At 42.5% G+C, this 12891-nt stretch overlaps 1 protein-coding gene across 2 annotated transcripts; it reads right to left on the bottom strand.

The window, feature by feature from the left end:
* Positions 1-1360: 1360 nt before the first annotated feature.
* On the bottom strand, positions 1361-11954 carry TyrRII (Tyramine receptor II). Of its 2 annotated transcripts, none has more exons than XM_086831794.1 (6): positions 11762-11954; positions 8481-9068; positions 7395-7497; positions 6654-6779; positions 3941-4118; positions 1361-3572 (listed from the first exon to the last, which is right to left on the bottom strand). In XM_086831794.1, exons 2-6 carry the CDS (start codon positions 8992-8994, stop codon positions 2661-2663), a joined length of 1833 nt encoding a protein of 610 aa, XP_086687920.1. In that variant the 5' UTR covers positions 8995-9068; positions 11762-11954; the 3' UTR covers positions 1361-2660. The 2 variants fall into 2 exon arrangements, with proteins under 2 accessions (XP_086687920.1, XP_086687919.1); XM_086831793.1 differs by lacking the exon at positions 11762-11954 and adding an exon at positions 10415-10837.
* Positions 11955-12891: the final 937 nt, after the last annotated feature.

Genomic DNA, 12891 nt, shown 5'->3' with positions numbered 1-12891 from the left:
GCGATATCAGCCAACAAAGCGGCGGAAAGGTAAGTGCCTCAACCGAAACAACAGTAAATTGGTATGGTCAAGTGACCCGACTATGAGATACCCGGTAATCTGAGACTTTTCTGGTCTTACTTTAATAAAGAAACTCCTTGAAAGTAAGTTAATTTGAACTATTTTTGGCTTAAAGTTACACTCTGCAATTCGTGAGTAAAAGATATTTATCTAAGGCTTAAATTCCTTCATCAATCCTTGATATACTTTTATAAAGTTCTTCAACATATCTTCAAATGTCCTTATACCTTTATTATATTTGTATCTCTTATTAACACTCAATCAGCCTTTCAGCCTACATTTTTTGACTATAAAAATGTACACAAATGTTGAAAAGCTACCTAAACTCCAAGGATACCACACCTGAAAAGCCAAATTACACCGTATATATATATAGAAAGTAAGGAGTTTTCAGGACGCTGACAGGGGGGGCATTAAGGGAGGCAGTTTCCGCTGAGCTCGACTCGAAAGTGAAATGTGACAGCGAAATGTGTTGCAATTCATTAGAGAGCGGAGGGAGGCGGACACCTCCTCCTGACGTCCTTTTTTTTATTAGTCACATGTGTGTGTGCGTGGGCGGCAGTCCCCTATTGCGGGGGTGCGCGTATATGTAATTATGATGACCGCATTTTTTTTTCACGCCTTATTTCCAGCTAAATTAATGTAACGCCATGGTCCTCGTCCCAGTCCCAGCTGGAACCGGTAGTCACAGTCTCGCTGATTCAGCGTTTCTTCTGCTTCCGTCCTCACTTGGCCATAAACAACTTAGTGGCGGCCATGGGGTTACCACTTCCAATAATAAATCACAAAAAATGAAGTCAAGGCTGAGCTGGAAAATGCGCTACTCCCACTACTCCCTCGGCTCCAGCTCTTGCACTTTTCCGCAAATTGAGAGGTTTCTTCGAGCTGCACTAAGCTTTTATCTCCAGATATTTAAGTCGTGTGTCTCTGAGAAAGGGTTATAAATACTGGGATATAGTTTATATATTTATTTTTCCATTTACTTAGCAAAATTGAACATTGCCTTGTCTGGTTTTTGGAACATAAATCATGCCGTGTGAGCAGAGTCAAATGAACATTACCATTTTCCGATACAAGATAGTAATTTGAGTTTGGGCAAATCTTCTCGACAGCACACGTACTCCTCGTACCTTCATTCTGAAAGAAAAGACGTGTTCCGAAAATTGTGCATAAAACTTTTTCGTGACAATTTATAGCTCAATACACAACCAAGAAACCGCTGTGAGTTGTGAGCATATTTTATATATTTTCGCACACGAAATCCATGGGACACGCCCACCGCCTGAATAATAAAACTGCCTTCGAGTTGAACTTAAAGTTTATTACTACAATGGAACACTTTCGGCCTCTGGTCTGGTCGAGGGCTGGCCGATAGGTCCTTACAGAGATCCTTACATTCATCCAAGTGAACATTTATAAAGTACATAGTTTGGGTACAAATATGATATATATATATATTATGATACAGATTTTTCTGAATGTCCAACGAGCCTGAGTGTGGGGGCAAAGGGGCTTGGGCTTGGGCTTAAAGTCTCCTCGAGCTCAAGTGCAGCTTCAAATCCGGTCTCGCTTTAGGCTTAGTTTCAGTTACACTTTCGCTTTAGCTTTCACTTGCGATTGCTTAAACATTAAATGGGTTGGCCGGACGGACACTGTGTGTGTGTGTGTGTGCCTTGCGGGGTCAGGCCGTGCTTGACCAACAAAGGACACGCCAGATATGTCGTCGGCAGTTGGCAGTTGGCAGTTACTGGACTGGACCCACGGACTCACTCCGGCACAGCTCAGCACAGCACACACAACAAAGGGGATGTGAATGGGAATGGGGATGGGAATGGTGATGAGGCAGGACAGGAGCCTCATCATCATGCTCCTCTCATCCTGTTGACGGTCAACAGTTGCCGTCCTGGCAGCAACAAAGCCACGCAAATACTATAATTTGTCTTTTGTTTCTTTCTGTTCCTTGCACAATCAACGCTCCGGCTCGCAAACACACACAAAAATACTATATAAGAGGAACAGAGGGAATCTCGACTTCCGGTCAAGTTCACCGAGTCCTGAGTCTTAATGATACTGCTATAAAATTTCCTTGGTTGCCTTAAACCTACTCTCCAAGAAAGTGCAAGCGTGTTGCACGAACTGGCCACTTACGGCTATAAACAGCATCCTCCATCGAATCAATATTGACATGGCTAGTTTCTAGTTTTAATATACTAAACCGGGTATGTGATGGCAGAATAATAAAATCTTTTAAATACAGTGCTGAGATAACAAATTCCGGAGTTCGTGCTTCGTTTGCTCAAATATTAATTTCAATTTTCAGACAGACACAAAGGCTCATGGCTCCGCAGACTAGCTTGTACTGTGCGATTTGAGGATACAATTAAGAGACTTGGAGCACAAACTACTCCTGTAACTTAAACCTTTAAGTATCAGAATACTCAGGAAGTTGCCAATTATAGAAGCCAGAACACTATCTTTCTTGAACAAAGGAGCAAAAGAAAGGCCAAAGGGTGAAACTAAGAAAGTCAGTTAAAGTATCCACCTGATCTGAGCTTCAGTTGTCACAAGACCTGGGGCAGCAGGTCAAGAAGAGCTCCAGGCTAGCCACGGAACATTGCCAGGTGATTTGGCGGACGCTTTTGCTTACAGATTGGCCGGCAAGTGAGCCGCCAGAAGGCAGTGCGAAAGTCCGGATTGTAGAAGGCATAAATGAAGGGATTAATGGCACAGTTGACCCAGCCAATCCACGTGAAGCCAAACATCAAGTCCTCGAGGACAGCGGGCCGCGGCAGGAAGGGTATCAGTAAATAATAAACGAAGAAGGGCATCCAGCAAGCAATTAGGCCGCCCATTACAATGGTCAGGGTCTTGGCGGTCTTGGTGTCACGTTTCGTCGTGGACACTCGCATCGGCATGCGATGATGATGGTTGTGGTGATGGTTCTGCGACCCCTGATGGTGGCCATACTTCTGCTGTCCCTGCGAATGGGAGTGCGAATGCGAGTGTGAGTCCGCCTCCAGTTTCTCGGACACCTCTGCGGAGGCGCCACCCAGACAGGTGTCCGAGAAAGAAGCCTGGCTCCCGGTGCCCACATAGTGCAGGCCAGAGGGCGTGGAGTGCATGCAAGGTCCTCCGTACTTGCAGCTAATTGCCGAGCAGTGGATAAGCGACGAGAGACGCGACACCTCGACCAGCTCATAGAATGTCGGCTGATGCTTAAACGTTAACGTCTTGTCCGGCACACTCTTATCCGCCTGACACTTGGCGGAGCACTTGGAGCACTTGACTGACGACGATGTCTGTTGCCCTTTGCCAGTGCCGATGCCCGTAGTGTTGGCGGTGACGCTGGCATTCGAGGAGGCAGCTATGACGGTGGGCGGGTCGTGCAGCGAGTTGAACCTCCAGCGGGATTTCCTATTCGGCAGCCACTTGGTTGGTGTGCAGTGATAGTGTTCCGACTCGGAGATGAAGTTGTCACCATCAACATCATAGTCAGCCGTGCGCTCCGAGTTCTGGTTTCGGAAAAAAGGAGAGAAAAGAATAACATATTGAATTGGGGACACTGAGAGTAATATTTTCTACATAAAAGAATAGTTAAAATATATCAGGAAAGCCTTAAGGAGTAGTAAGTAATGCCTAATTAAAGTGATACTTAGTCTTGGATCGACATATCCCCTTTAAAGACCTAAAAAATCACATGACAAGTATGCTTCCCTCTTATAAAGGATGTTACTTTCCCTCAGTGATTGTCAGGTTTTTCGAGTGTTTGGTAAGTTGGCTAGATGGTGTGACATGATAAATTCCAGGAGACATTTCAACGGACGGTGGAGCGGAGGACATGGATTTTGGATATGACGTTGGCGATGGAGCTAGAGCTTACCGCATCGCGCACAATGCGCTGTCGGCGTGATGTGAGCACATAACCAATCTTCATGTAGACATACAGCATCACCGTGAGGGGAATGAAGAAGGATCCCATTGCCGAGAAGACGACATAGCCCTTGTTTTGGTTGTAGCGGCAATCCACGAACTCCGCCTGGTGACGTCCCGCCTCATACCTGCAAATGGCAAATTGAATTCCAGTTCGAATTGTGCATGTGGTTATGGTTGTGGCTGTAGGATTGTGGTTTTCTGGTTTCTCGGGTTTTCAGTTTTTCAGTTTTCCCGGGACTGTTGTGTGGCTGCGTGATTGCGGCCGGGACTCCGGTTCGGATCCCAAGTCTCTGGTGCTTTGGCAATGACAACTGGCTGAGTTGAGCCAGGGCAATCCGAATTCAAATCCAGACCCAAAGCCACCGCCTGTCGGAGGCGCTCTTTATCCTTTTTCTCTCGGAATTCCTTCTGGAAGCCATTTACTTATGCACATCTCGCCCGAGATGGTCATTCAGACAACGTAAATCGAAGTTGACTTTAAATCAATAAGCAAGGAAAACGGGTTAAGGAAAGCAATGGGTAAAGTGAAGGTCCTGAACGGGAACTCGATCAACTAAATATAGAGGGGAGCAGGTTACTTTGGGGGCTTTGGGGAAATGATAACAAATTGACAAAATGCCGCTAACAATGGAAATTTCCGGTATGGAAACCCACTACATATTGTCGTTGTCACAACAATGAATTATCTGGAACCGTAACCGTAAACGTATGTATGTTTACCATAAAACCATTGCCACGATATTTATATGTAATGACAACAATATTATATCAACAAAACTATATAAGATATATGTATATGTACCATATAGGGGAATACAAGAAGAAACGGAAATAGAAGGAATTAACTTTATTGTTTAATAACTTGCATGTTTATCAAACAATAGCACTCCGAGTTATAGAATACACCTGTATTTATAACATCTTTAATTAATCCGTAATTGAATTTCAATGCAGTAATTCAAGAATCTATTGAAAATAATTACAACAGAAATACAAAAATTGAAATGGAACAATAAAAATTACCATAATTCTTGTTTGACAATGTATTATTGTAAATTTAAGTAGACTTTTTTAATAAATTTAATACGTCTATATAAGGAAAACATATATAGAAAAAGAAAGGCAACTAACTTTTGGAAACCGGAATTCAAATACCAGTATATACATATGTATACAGTGGCAATCGATATTTATCGATATTTTCATATGACCATTTATCGACAAACCGGAGCTTAAAAAAGTCAAAACTAAGCGAAAAAAATCATCAATTTAAATTCGGTAAACTTGCCTATGTTGGTTTCTATTGGGTTATTAAGTTTTAAGCTTCTGACTAACATTTAAATATTCCATTTGAAAATCAACTTTATTTGCAGTTTTTCAAGCACTATTTAATTTAAAGAATTCTCAACTGACCACCAACTCCCTTCCTGTTTTCTCTCTTTCCCTCTCTGTAGTTTCGAAAATTTTTTTTTATAAACTATTTCTGTTAACGAATTAAACCATTAAAATACGGCGAGCTGGCAGCATCTGCTGCCCGTTATAATTGCAATTTTTCGCTCCCCTTCAAATTTGCCGAATGTCCTGCAGCTGTGGCTGCAGCAAAGTCCGACCTCAGCTGTTTTTAATGTGCACTTTTGAGCCATTTTGGGGATCCTGGATCTGGCCAGGAATGCGTCACCGCAGGGTGGAAGAGAATGTGTGTAGGTGTGTGTGTGCGTGTGAGAGCTGGTTAATTTGGGCGCCTCGAAGTATGCAGCGCCCAAGAGTTAAGTGTGCGGCTTTCGTGTGTGTGTGTGTGTGTCCCTGTACGTGAGCACAAAGCAAATGCGCCGCGGCAAACAAAGTCATTAACAACTCATTAAAACTTCAATGTAATGGCTGCAAGAGCAATAACAACAACAATAGCAAGAAACGACAACAACTGGAGCAATTACGTAATGTTTTTTAGGCGCAGCTGGAGGCGCAAATATAAATAAGCGCATGTATTCCGGGACCTTTCGGTAACACATTATCTATACTGGGCCACACACAGCCATTAGCGCCGAAAAAAAGCAATAAAAAAAAGCTATACAAAGGAAGAAAAATTGTCACGCCTCCTCTTGGGTAGAAAAGTGGTAAGCAAAGGCCTAGGCAGTGCACACAGAGCAAAATATCAATTTCAATTTTAATGTCAACTATTTTATATCCTGTAAGGATATAAAATGTAATAGCTGTGACCCATAAAGGTTTTCATTTTGGTTTATTTTTATATATCAATAATTTTGACATAATTAAGGTCTACTTTTTCGCTATCATAAGTTAACTCTTTCAAAGTTAACATTATGAACTATAACTTTAAGTCTTAAAGCAAGTATTAAGCAAAGAAAATAACTCTTTACCAAAGAGTCTGAGCAAAACGAGATGAACAAGACACCAATTAATGGGTTGTCTTCGTCCAAAAAATTAATCTAAATCAACTAATCATTTTATACGTATATCTTTAAGAAAATACTATTTAAACATTTTTGAGGGGAATGAGACCTAGGTTAACCCTTTGAAGTGGAATAATAACCAACCGATCGCCAGTCAGGATAAGAGATTTTTCTCGTTGTTCAGCTGAATCAGGAGTTTTATATGGAGTTTGGAGTTTAAAATGGAGCCTGCTGCGGAGCTTTACTTACCAACCCAAGTACGGTGGACATGTGATTGACAGGGCCGTTATCCACACGACGAGTATCATGAGCAGGGCCAGGCGCTTGGAGCGCCGCTTCTTCGAGTACGTCAAGGGCTGTGTGACGGCCAGATACCTGCGGAATAAAGAAGAGCCCAGAGAGCCAGGCAATAAACGCATCTGAAGGACTACGGGTAAAAAAAAAACACACAGCGAAACAAAAGCCACGCAAACATATTGTTCCTAAAGCCACAGCCAGCTTCTGGCGTGGCCAAAAGGCAAACACAGCGCAGCCGGGGTCCTGGTTCAGGCTCAGGTTCAGTTTCTGCAAGCGGGTCCAGGACTGAGAGCTCGGGCTCAGCTGGATCAGCTCGACACGGTGCCGGAGCCACAACACAAAACTTGGAAATGCCATTAAAATGTAATTGAAACTTCCAACAAAAGCAAACGGAAGCAGGACAGGAGGACAGGAGAAGCCAGTCTGCCAGCCAATCCCGGACAGTGTCAGCCCAACCCAATCTTTGGCATTGTGGTGTCGGACACTCAAAGGGTATATCCACTGGCAATGGCCACGACAACGGTCATGGGGCAATAAAAACGTCAACAAATAAATTATTCTGCACTGTTTTTACACCTTACCTTGGCTGCGGCTTTGGCGTTGGCTTTGGCTTTGGCTTTAGCATTCCTTCTAAGGGCTATGCCCATAGCTATGACATCAACGACAAATTAAGAAATTAGTTCGCCAACTCACCTGTCCAGACTGATAGCGCACAGGCTGAGAATGGAGCCGGTGCACAGCAGGATGTCCATTGAGATCCAAATGTCGCACAGTATCCAGCCAAAGCGCCAAGTGCCTGAGGAGTAAATATTTGTCGGGTTTTAAGAGAGAGGGAAACAGACATGCTTCACCTGGCTGTGCTTGTGCACCTGAGCGTGATTATGGTAAGCATTACATTGGTATATTTTGCCTTAAGCCTTATTACACGATATTATTCCCTGGTTAGTTTGGGGTAACAATGGAGAGAGAGGCTTAAACTCATCGACCCCTTGATTATGAAAGTATTAAACTAAAAGTTTAGGTTTTGTGCAGCAACCTAAGTTGACAATTTATTTTGATATACTTTCTTATACTAAACTATAAATAGTTTATTTGTTTTTCAAACCAGTTTAAATTACTATTTCAACAAGCAACATAACTCAAGTAAGTCTCTAATTTGCTTAATTAAATACTAAGTTATATGTCTCTAAATTGTGACTCTAATTTCTAGAAGAGTGATGTTTCTTTAATCATAATATTTAAACTAAAACTCAATAGCCCTTCTCAACATCTTTACAACTCCCAACAAGATTTAGGCTTTCAGAAATGGTATTTTTAAATAATCTTCCCAAATATTAAAGGGAAAGTTTTCTATTTTAAACCGTTAGAGAAAAAAAGCAAATCTCTTAGCATTAACCATTCACGATTCGCATAATCAAATAAAGCAAAGCCAGAACTCACAAAAATTCTGATTTTCCCGAAAAAAAAAGTATTATCAAATAAAGCCTCAAAGCTTTTCAATGGAATACAAATAAATCACCGGCAAGATGTTTGCAACCGAAAGAAAATTTGTATACTTTTTGCACAAATGAAATTGTATAATTTTCATATTGTATAATTTTGAATTGGAATCGAACAAATGTGCTTCGCCAGCGGTAGATTTGGATAAATGTTTACTATACGCACTTCCACCCTTGAGGTCCGGTCCAAGTAGTAAACACTAACCCAACACCCCCGAACGAGTCCCGCTGCCTGGGAATACCCAGAGCCATAAATCTTGATCCGTCGATGGGCACTCACCTGTTACGTAGAGGAGCACCGAGGGAGGCATCACGAAAATACCGACCAGCCAATCGGTTATGGCCAGGTTCAGCACGAAGCAGTTGGTGACGGTGCGCAGTCGACGTGTGGTCAGCACGGCCAGGATGACCAGCGTATTCCCGACGACAGTGACAAGGATGAGGACCAGGAAGACTACCACAGCCAGTGACTTGGGCCACGCCATACTAACCAGGTACGAGTTCATTGAAGGCACCTTAAGTGTGCTCGTCGTGGCAGCATCTGATGCAGCTCCTGCTCCTGCTCCTGCTCCTGCTCCTGCTCCTGCTCCTGCTCCTGCTCCTGCTCCTGGAGTTGTTTCCAGCATGGTGGCCGCTGTTGTCTGGATGAGGAGCAGTTCGCCATCCGCCGTTGTGATGTTACCAGTGGCCAGAGTCAGTGCCGTAGACAGGAATTTGGAGTAGAGCAACATCGATTGCGGCACAAGGGGATGCTGGTCAGCAGAGCTACTTTCCGGCTGCTGGACGAGCGGCATTCCGACGGCTTACTCAGGGTGGCTCTGAGGGTGGAGCTGGCTAGCACCGTACATCCGACATCAACAAATTGATTCTGCGTTGGGAAGAGGGTAGAAGGAGAAGGGCACTTAATCAACCGGCAACACAAACTGGGCTGGGTCCCAGTCGCGGTGGCGTCATTAGAAGAACACCAGACGCCGCCGGGTTTGGAGCAGACCAGCAGACCAGTGGAGCGTCCAGAAGTGCATACAAATAATGGAATTGCCTGCGACCTTACACAATTTCCAATTACGGCCGGACTGTGGCCACATAAATTGCAATAAGTAAGCGTAATTGGCCTTGGACAGCACACGAACCGAAACACACAGCGGAGCGAAAGTAATTAGCGCCCGTAAATTATGCAGCGGCGGCGCATGCATAGTCCGCAAAACAAAAAAAAAAAGAAGAAATTTAAATGATTCCCAATTAATATTGCCATTTACATTTCAATTTCGGCCAATTACGTTTCCGATTCCAATAGTCGCGGCCGAGAAACTAATATTTCGCGTTCGTAATTCGAAATTCGCTCTGTTTATATCGCTCGCTCGCTCGCAGGCTGGCAAGTTTTGAAATAAATAAATCAGACACACATGCTCCATGCGGTCTCCTCCCCCTTAGGAATTCCTATGGACGAGACACGGGGGAATCTCTTGGCTGGCTGGCTGGTTGGCTCGCTTAACGACCTTCGATCGGATGACACTATAGCGTCGAATATCCAGCTCTCTTCCATGTGAAGTCTGCTCGAACACACCCGATTAGCAAACAAACATCTTGAGTACACACTTTAGCATCGCGAATACTCAAAACTGCATCTCTCGAATACTTGTATTTCTCACAGAACGAGTATCTCATAGATACACAGCAATTAAATTTATTTTCTTATTGATCTGATGTGATAGGTTTTGATAGTTCGCGCAGTTTTTGATTAGTTTTTTAATACGTTTTGTTACAAAGTAGAAATTTGATATTCCCACAAATATAGTTATCTGATTAGAGAAGTTCTAACTAATTAAAATTATTTTTTATGAGGTATAACCCATAATTTCCTTGGATCTTAAAGATGCAACATTTTTTTTTTCTAATATATAGATATTATTTCCAGTTTGGGTTTTAGGCTTTTAAATAAAAGTTATTAAGAACAAAAAACTCTTGGACACAGTCCCTTATTTTGATGGACAATCTAATACTTTTTCTACAGTTTATACCCCAGCTTAATATTGTATTAGAATCCCAATACTATTGCTTATAGAAATAATCCATCTAATCTCTTAAAGAGTATTATCAACTCTCTCATTTGATGTCATAGATTATATTAATTTGCATTTTGCCTAATCATCGAAAACTCGAATCAATCTTAACCATATTCCACATTTCCTTGATTATTTAAGATATTCTTCTTACGGTTTATTTTATAAGGACCCTCAAGAGCTGCTTCAAAACTCATTTTCCTCACATTTTATGCCTTAATTTTCACTAAAAGTCAATGTTTAAGTTCTCATTTCCGTTAATACCGAATAATTGGAATCGATCTTGACAAGAATCCACATTATTTTCCGTATACACTTGCATGTCGCGATGCTTTATAAATAGTTAAGTGATTAGTCTCCGGCTTTGCACAATGGTTCTTCGTTGGAACTGGGCGTTAATGCTGCCATTTGTTACCCATTCGATGGGTTATAGGTCACGGAATCGGAACTGTATCGCGGGGCAGAGAGGTGGATAGGTCGTGGATAGGTTGGGTGGGTTTTGGGTGTCCCGAAAAGTTTCTTATGCACACGCACAGCTGCCTTCGCTGCTGTTGTTGGCACGCGTTGATTACAAACTGACAGTTGGCTGTCGGCTGTCGTTCCCGTCCAACCTGAGATGCTGACGATGCTGCCCCCTGAACTGGCTCCCCTCCGCTGTCCGCTGTCCGCTTCCCCCTGCCCGCTGCCCGCTGACTGCCCGCTGCTGAGCGGAATAGTCAACGTAGCGTATGCGCGATATTTTTTTCTCAACTTTTTCTTGCGTTTTTTTTTCTGTGCTGCCGATTAAAGTACACATAAACGGCGGCAGGGCGAACATTCTTGTGTCTGCCCCTCGCTCTTTCGTTACTTTTTTTCGTATTCTTTGTTGTTTCATTTTATGATTCTTTTGTATTTATTTTGTTGCTATTGTTTTATCGCGGCAGACACACACACACACACCCGCACACATTGCGATTTGTTTGGAAAATATTTGGAAAATTCTGATATAAAATTATACTGAGGGGGGCTCCAGAACTGACTAATCGAAGTGTGGGTCCCGCGGATTAAGTGCGGACATAAATGTCGGCGTGTAAGAGGAGGAGATATGGTTACGACTGCATTAGATTCTCATACGATTCCCCCCTATGATTCATCAAAAATTTGACAATGCTCCATGCTCCAGACAACGAGCCGCGTATAATGTGCTATAAAAAATAAAGAAAATAACAGAAAAGGTAAACTGCGCAGAGGTAACAGCTGCCAATGAACTCGGGATGCGAGGTGCCATTAAGCGTGGGCGTGGGTGGTGCAGAGTTACTGCCTCATTAATATGCATTTCCCAATTAACTGGCGTATTTATTTGATTAGTTCAGATCACAGACACACATATACACAGCTCATTAGTTTAGCTTTCGGCGCTGATAGCAGCAAAGTTAATTGATAATTTTATCAGTTGATTAGAGCTCCGCCGGCCAGCTGTTCAGCGGGAGATCATCAACGGAGTTGGGTTTGCAAAACTAACCAAGAACTTGGCACTGAGTGGCCCACCTTTCACATATTTTTTTGATTTTTTGTTTAATATGGTTTTGAATTTCAGATTTCGGTCAACACTTCACCGCGAAAATGGCCAAAAGTCTCGGGTTCCCGAATTCTCTTGCTGCTCGGTTTTCAGTTTTGTGCGGCCAAACGCCAGGACGTTCCGTGAGCGACTGAGCTGCTTGTGGGCCAAATAACGCATTTGGCTAATTTGCCAAACGCTTGCCACTCGCCGTCCGCCGGCGCTCGTGTGCGTGCGTTTGGCTAAAAGGTCGCAATGGCGGCGCGCGGGGGCTCGTTGTGTACACAGAGGGCTCACTGTACGAGTCGTTCGCGTTAATTTCGTTCCGTTCTTTCGTTATCACTCTTTGCCAGTGTATTAATTATGAATTTACTTTGTGCTTAGCAGAATGGAGGATTCTAAAGGATGCGACACTCAACAGAATTAGCAGCCCCAAAGTGAGATGAGATCTGAGTCCTCAGCGTCCATGATTCGAAAGAAGTTCGAGCTGTGAGCTGCGTTACGCATTATTGTTATTTCTTTTTTTTTGCATATATGCAGATGGAAATAAATGAGTTTCCTGTAATTGATAACGACAGGGATATGTGCGCGTGTGTGAGTGCACAGCGGAAAACGAAATAAGAGAAAAAAACGAGTGCCACTTTTTAATGCAGTGAAAAGAAATTTATAGAAATTACGCTATTTAAAAGTTAAAATTTCCTAAAATCCTAAGTATTTCAATACAATCACGCTTATTAGTTCGTACAATATGTTGCATACTTCTGAGCTTAAATTCCATGGTCTTGCCGGTTCATCTTACTTCCCATTTGGCACTCTAAATGGTTGAAGTTTTCAGAATCTAGACCTTTAAAATGGCCAGATCTTGTTTTCTAAGCAGATATCCATAATTTTAACCGCACTTCTACAAGGTCCCTTTTTGACCATAGAGAAATTGCGATTTTTAAGCCCAAAGTTCTTTATATTTATAGAATTAATACAAGAAAATGATCTTAACTAATTAAATCTAATTAATAGTAATCAAAAGATTGAGAAATTGAGTGAAATGCTAGTTTATGTATGAGAAAAATATATTTTTTGAATTTATTTAAAACAAC

The sequence above is a fragment of the Drosophila serrata genome, unplaced genomic scaffold (genome assembly GCF_035046125.1).
Source record: "Drosophila serrata isolate PLE 108 unplaced genomic scaffold, ASM3504612v1 contig_241, whole genome shotgun sequence".
In the NCBI taxonomy this organism is placed as follows: domain Eukaryota; kingdom Metazoa; phylum Arthropoda; class Insecta; order Diptera; family Drosophilidae; genus Drosophila; species Drosophila serrata.
Note: the sequence above shows the minus strand (reverse complement) of the source record. Positions and strands in the feature narration are given on the sequence as shown.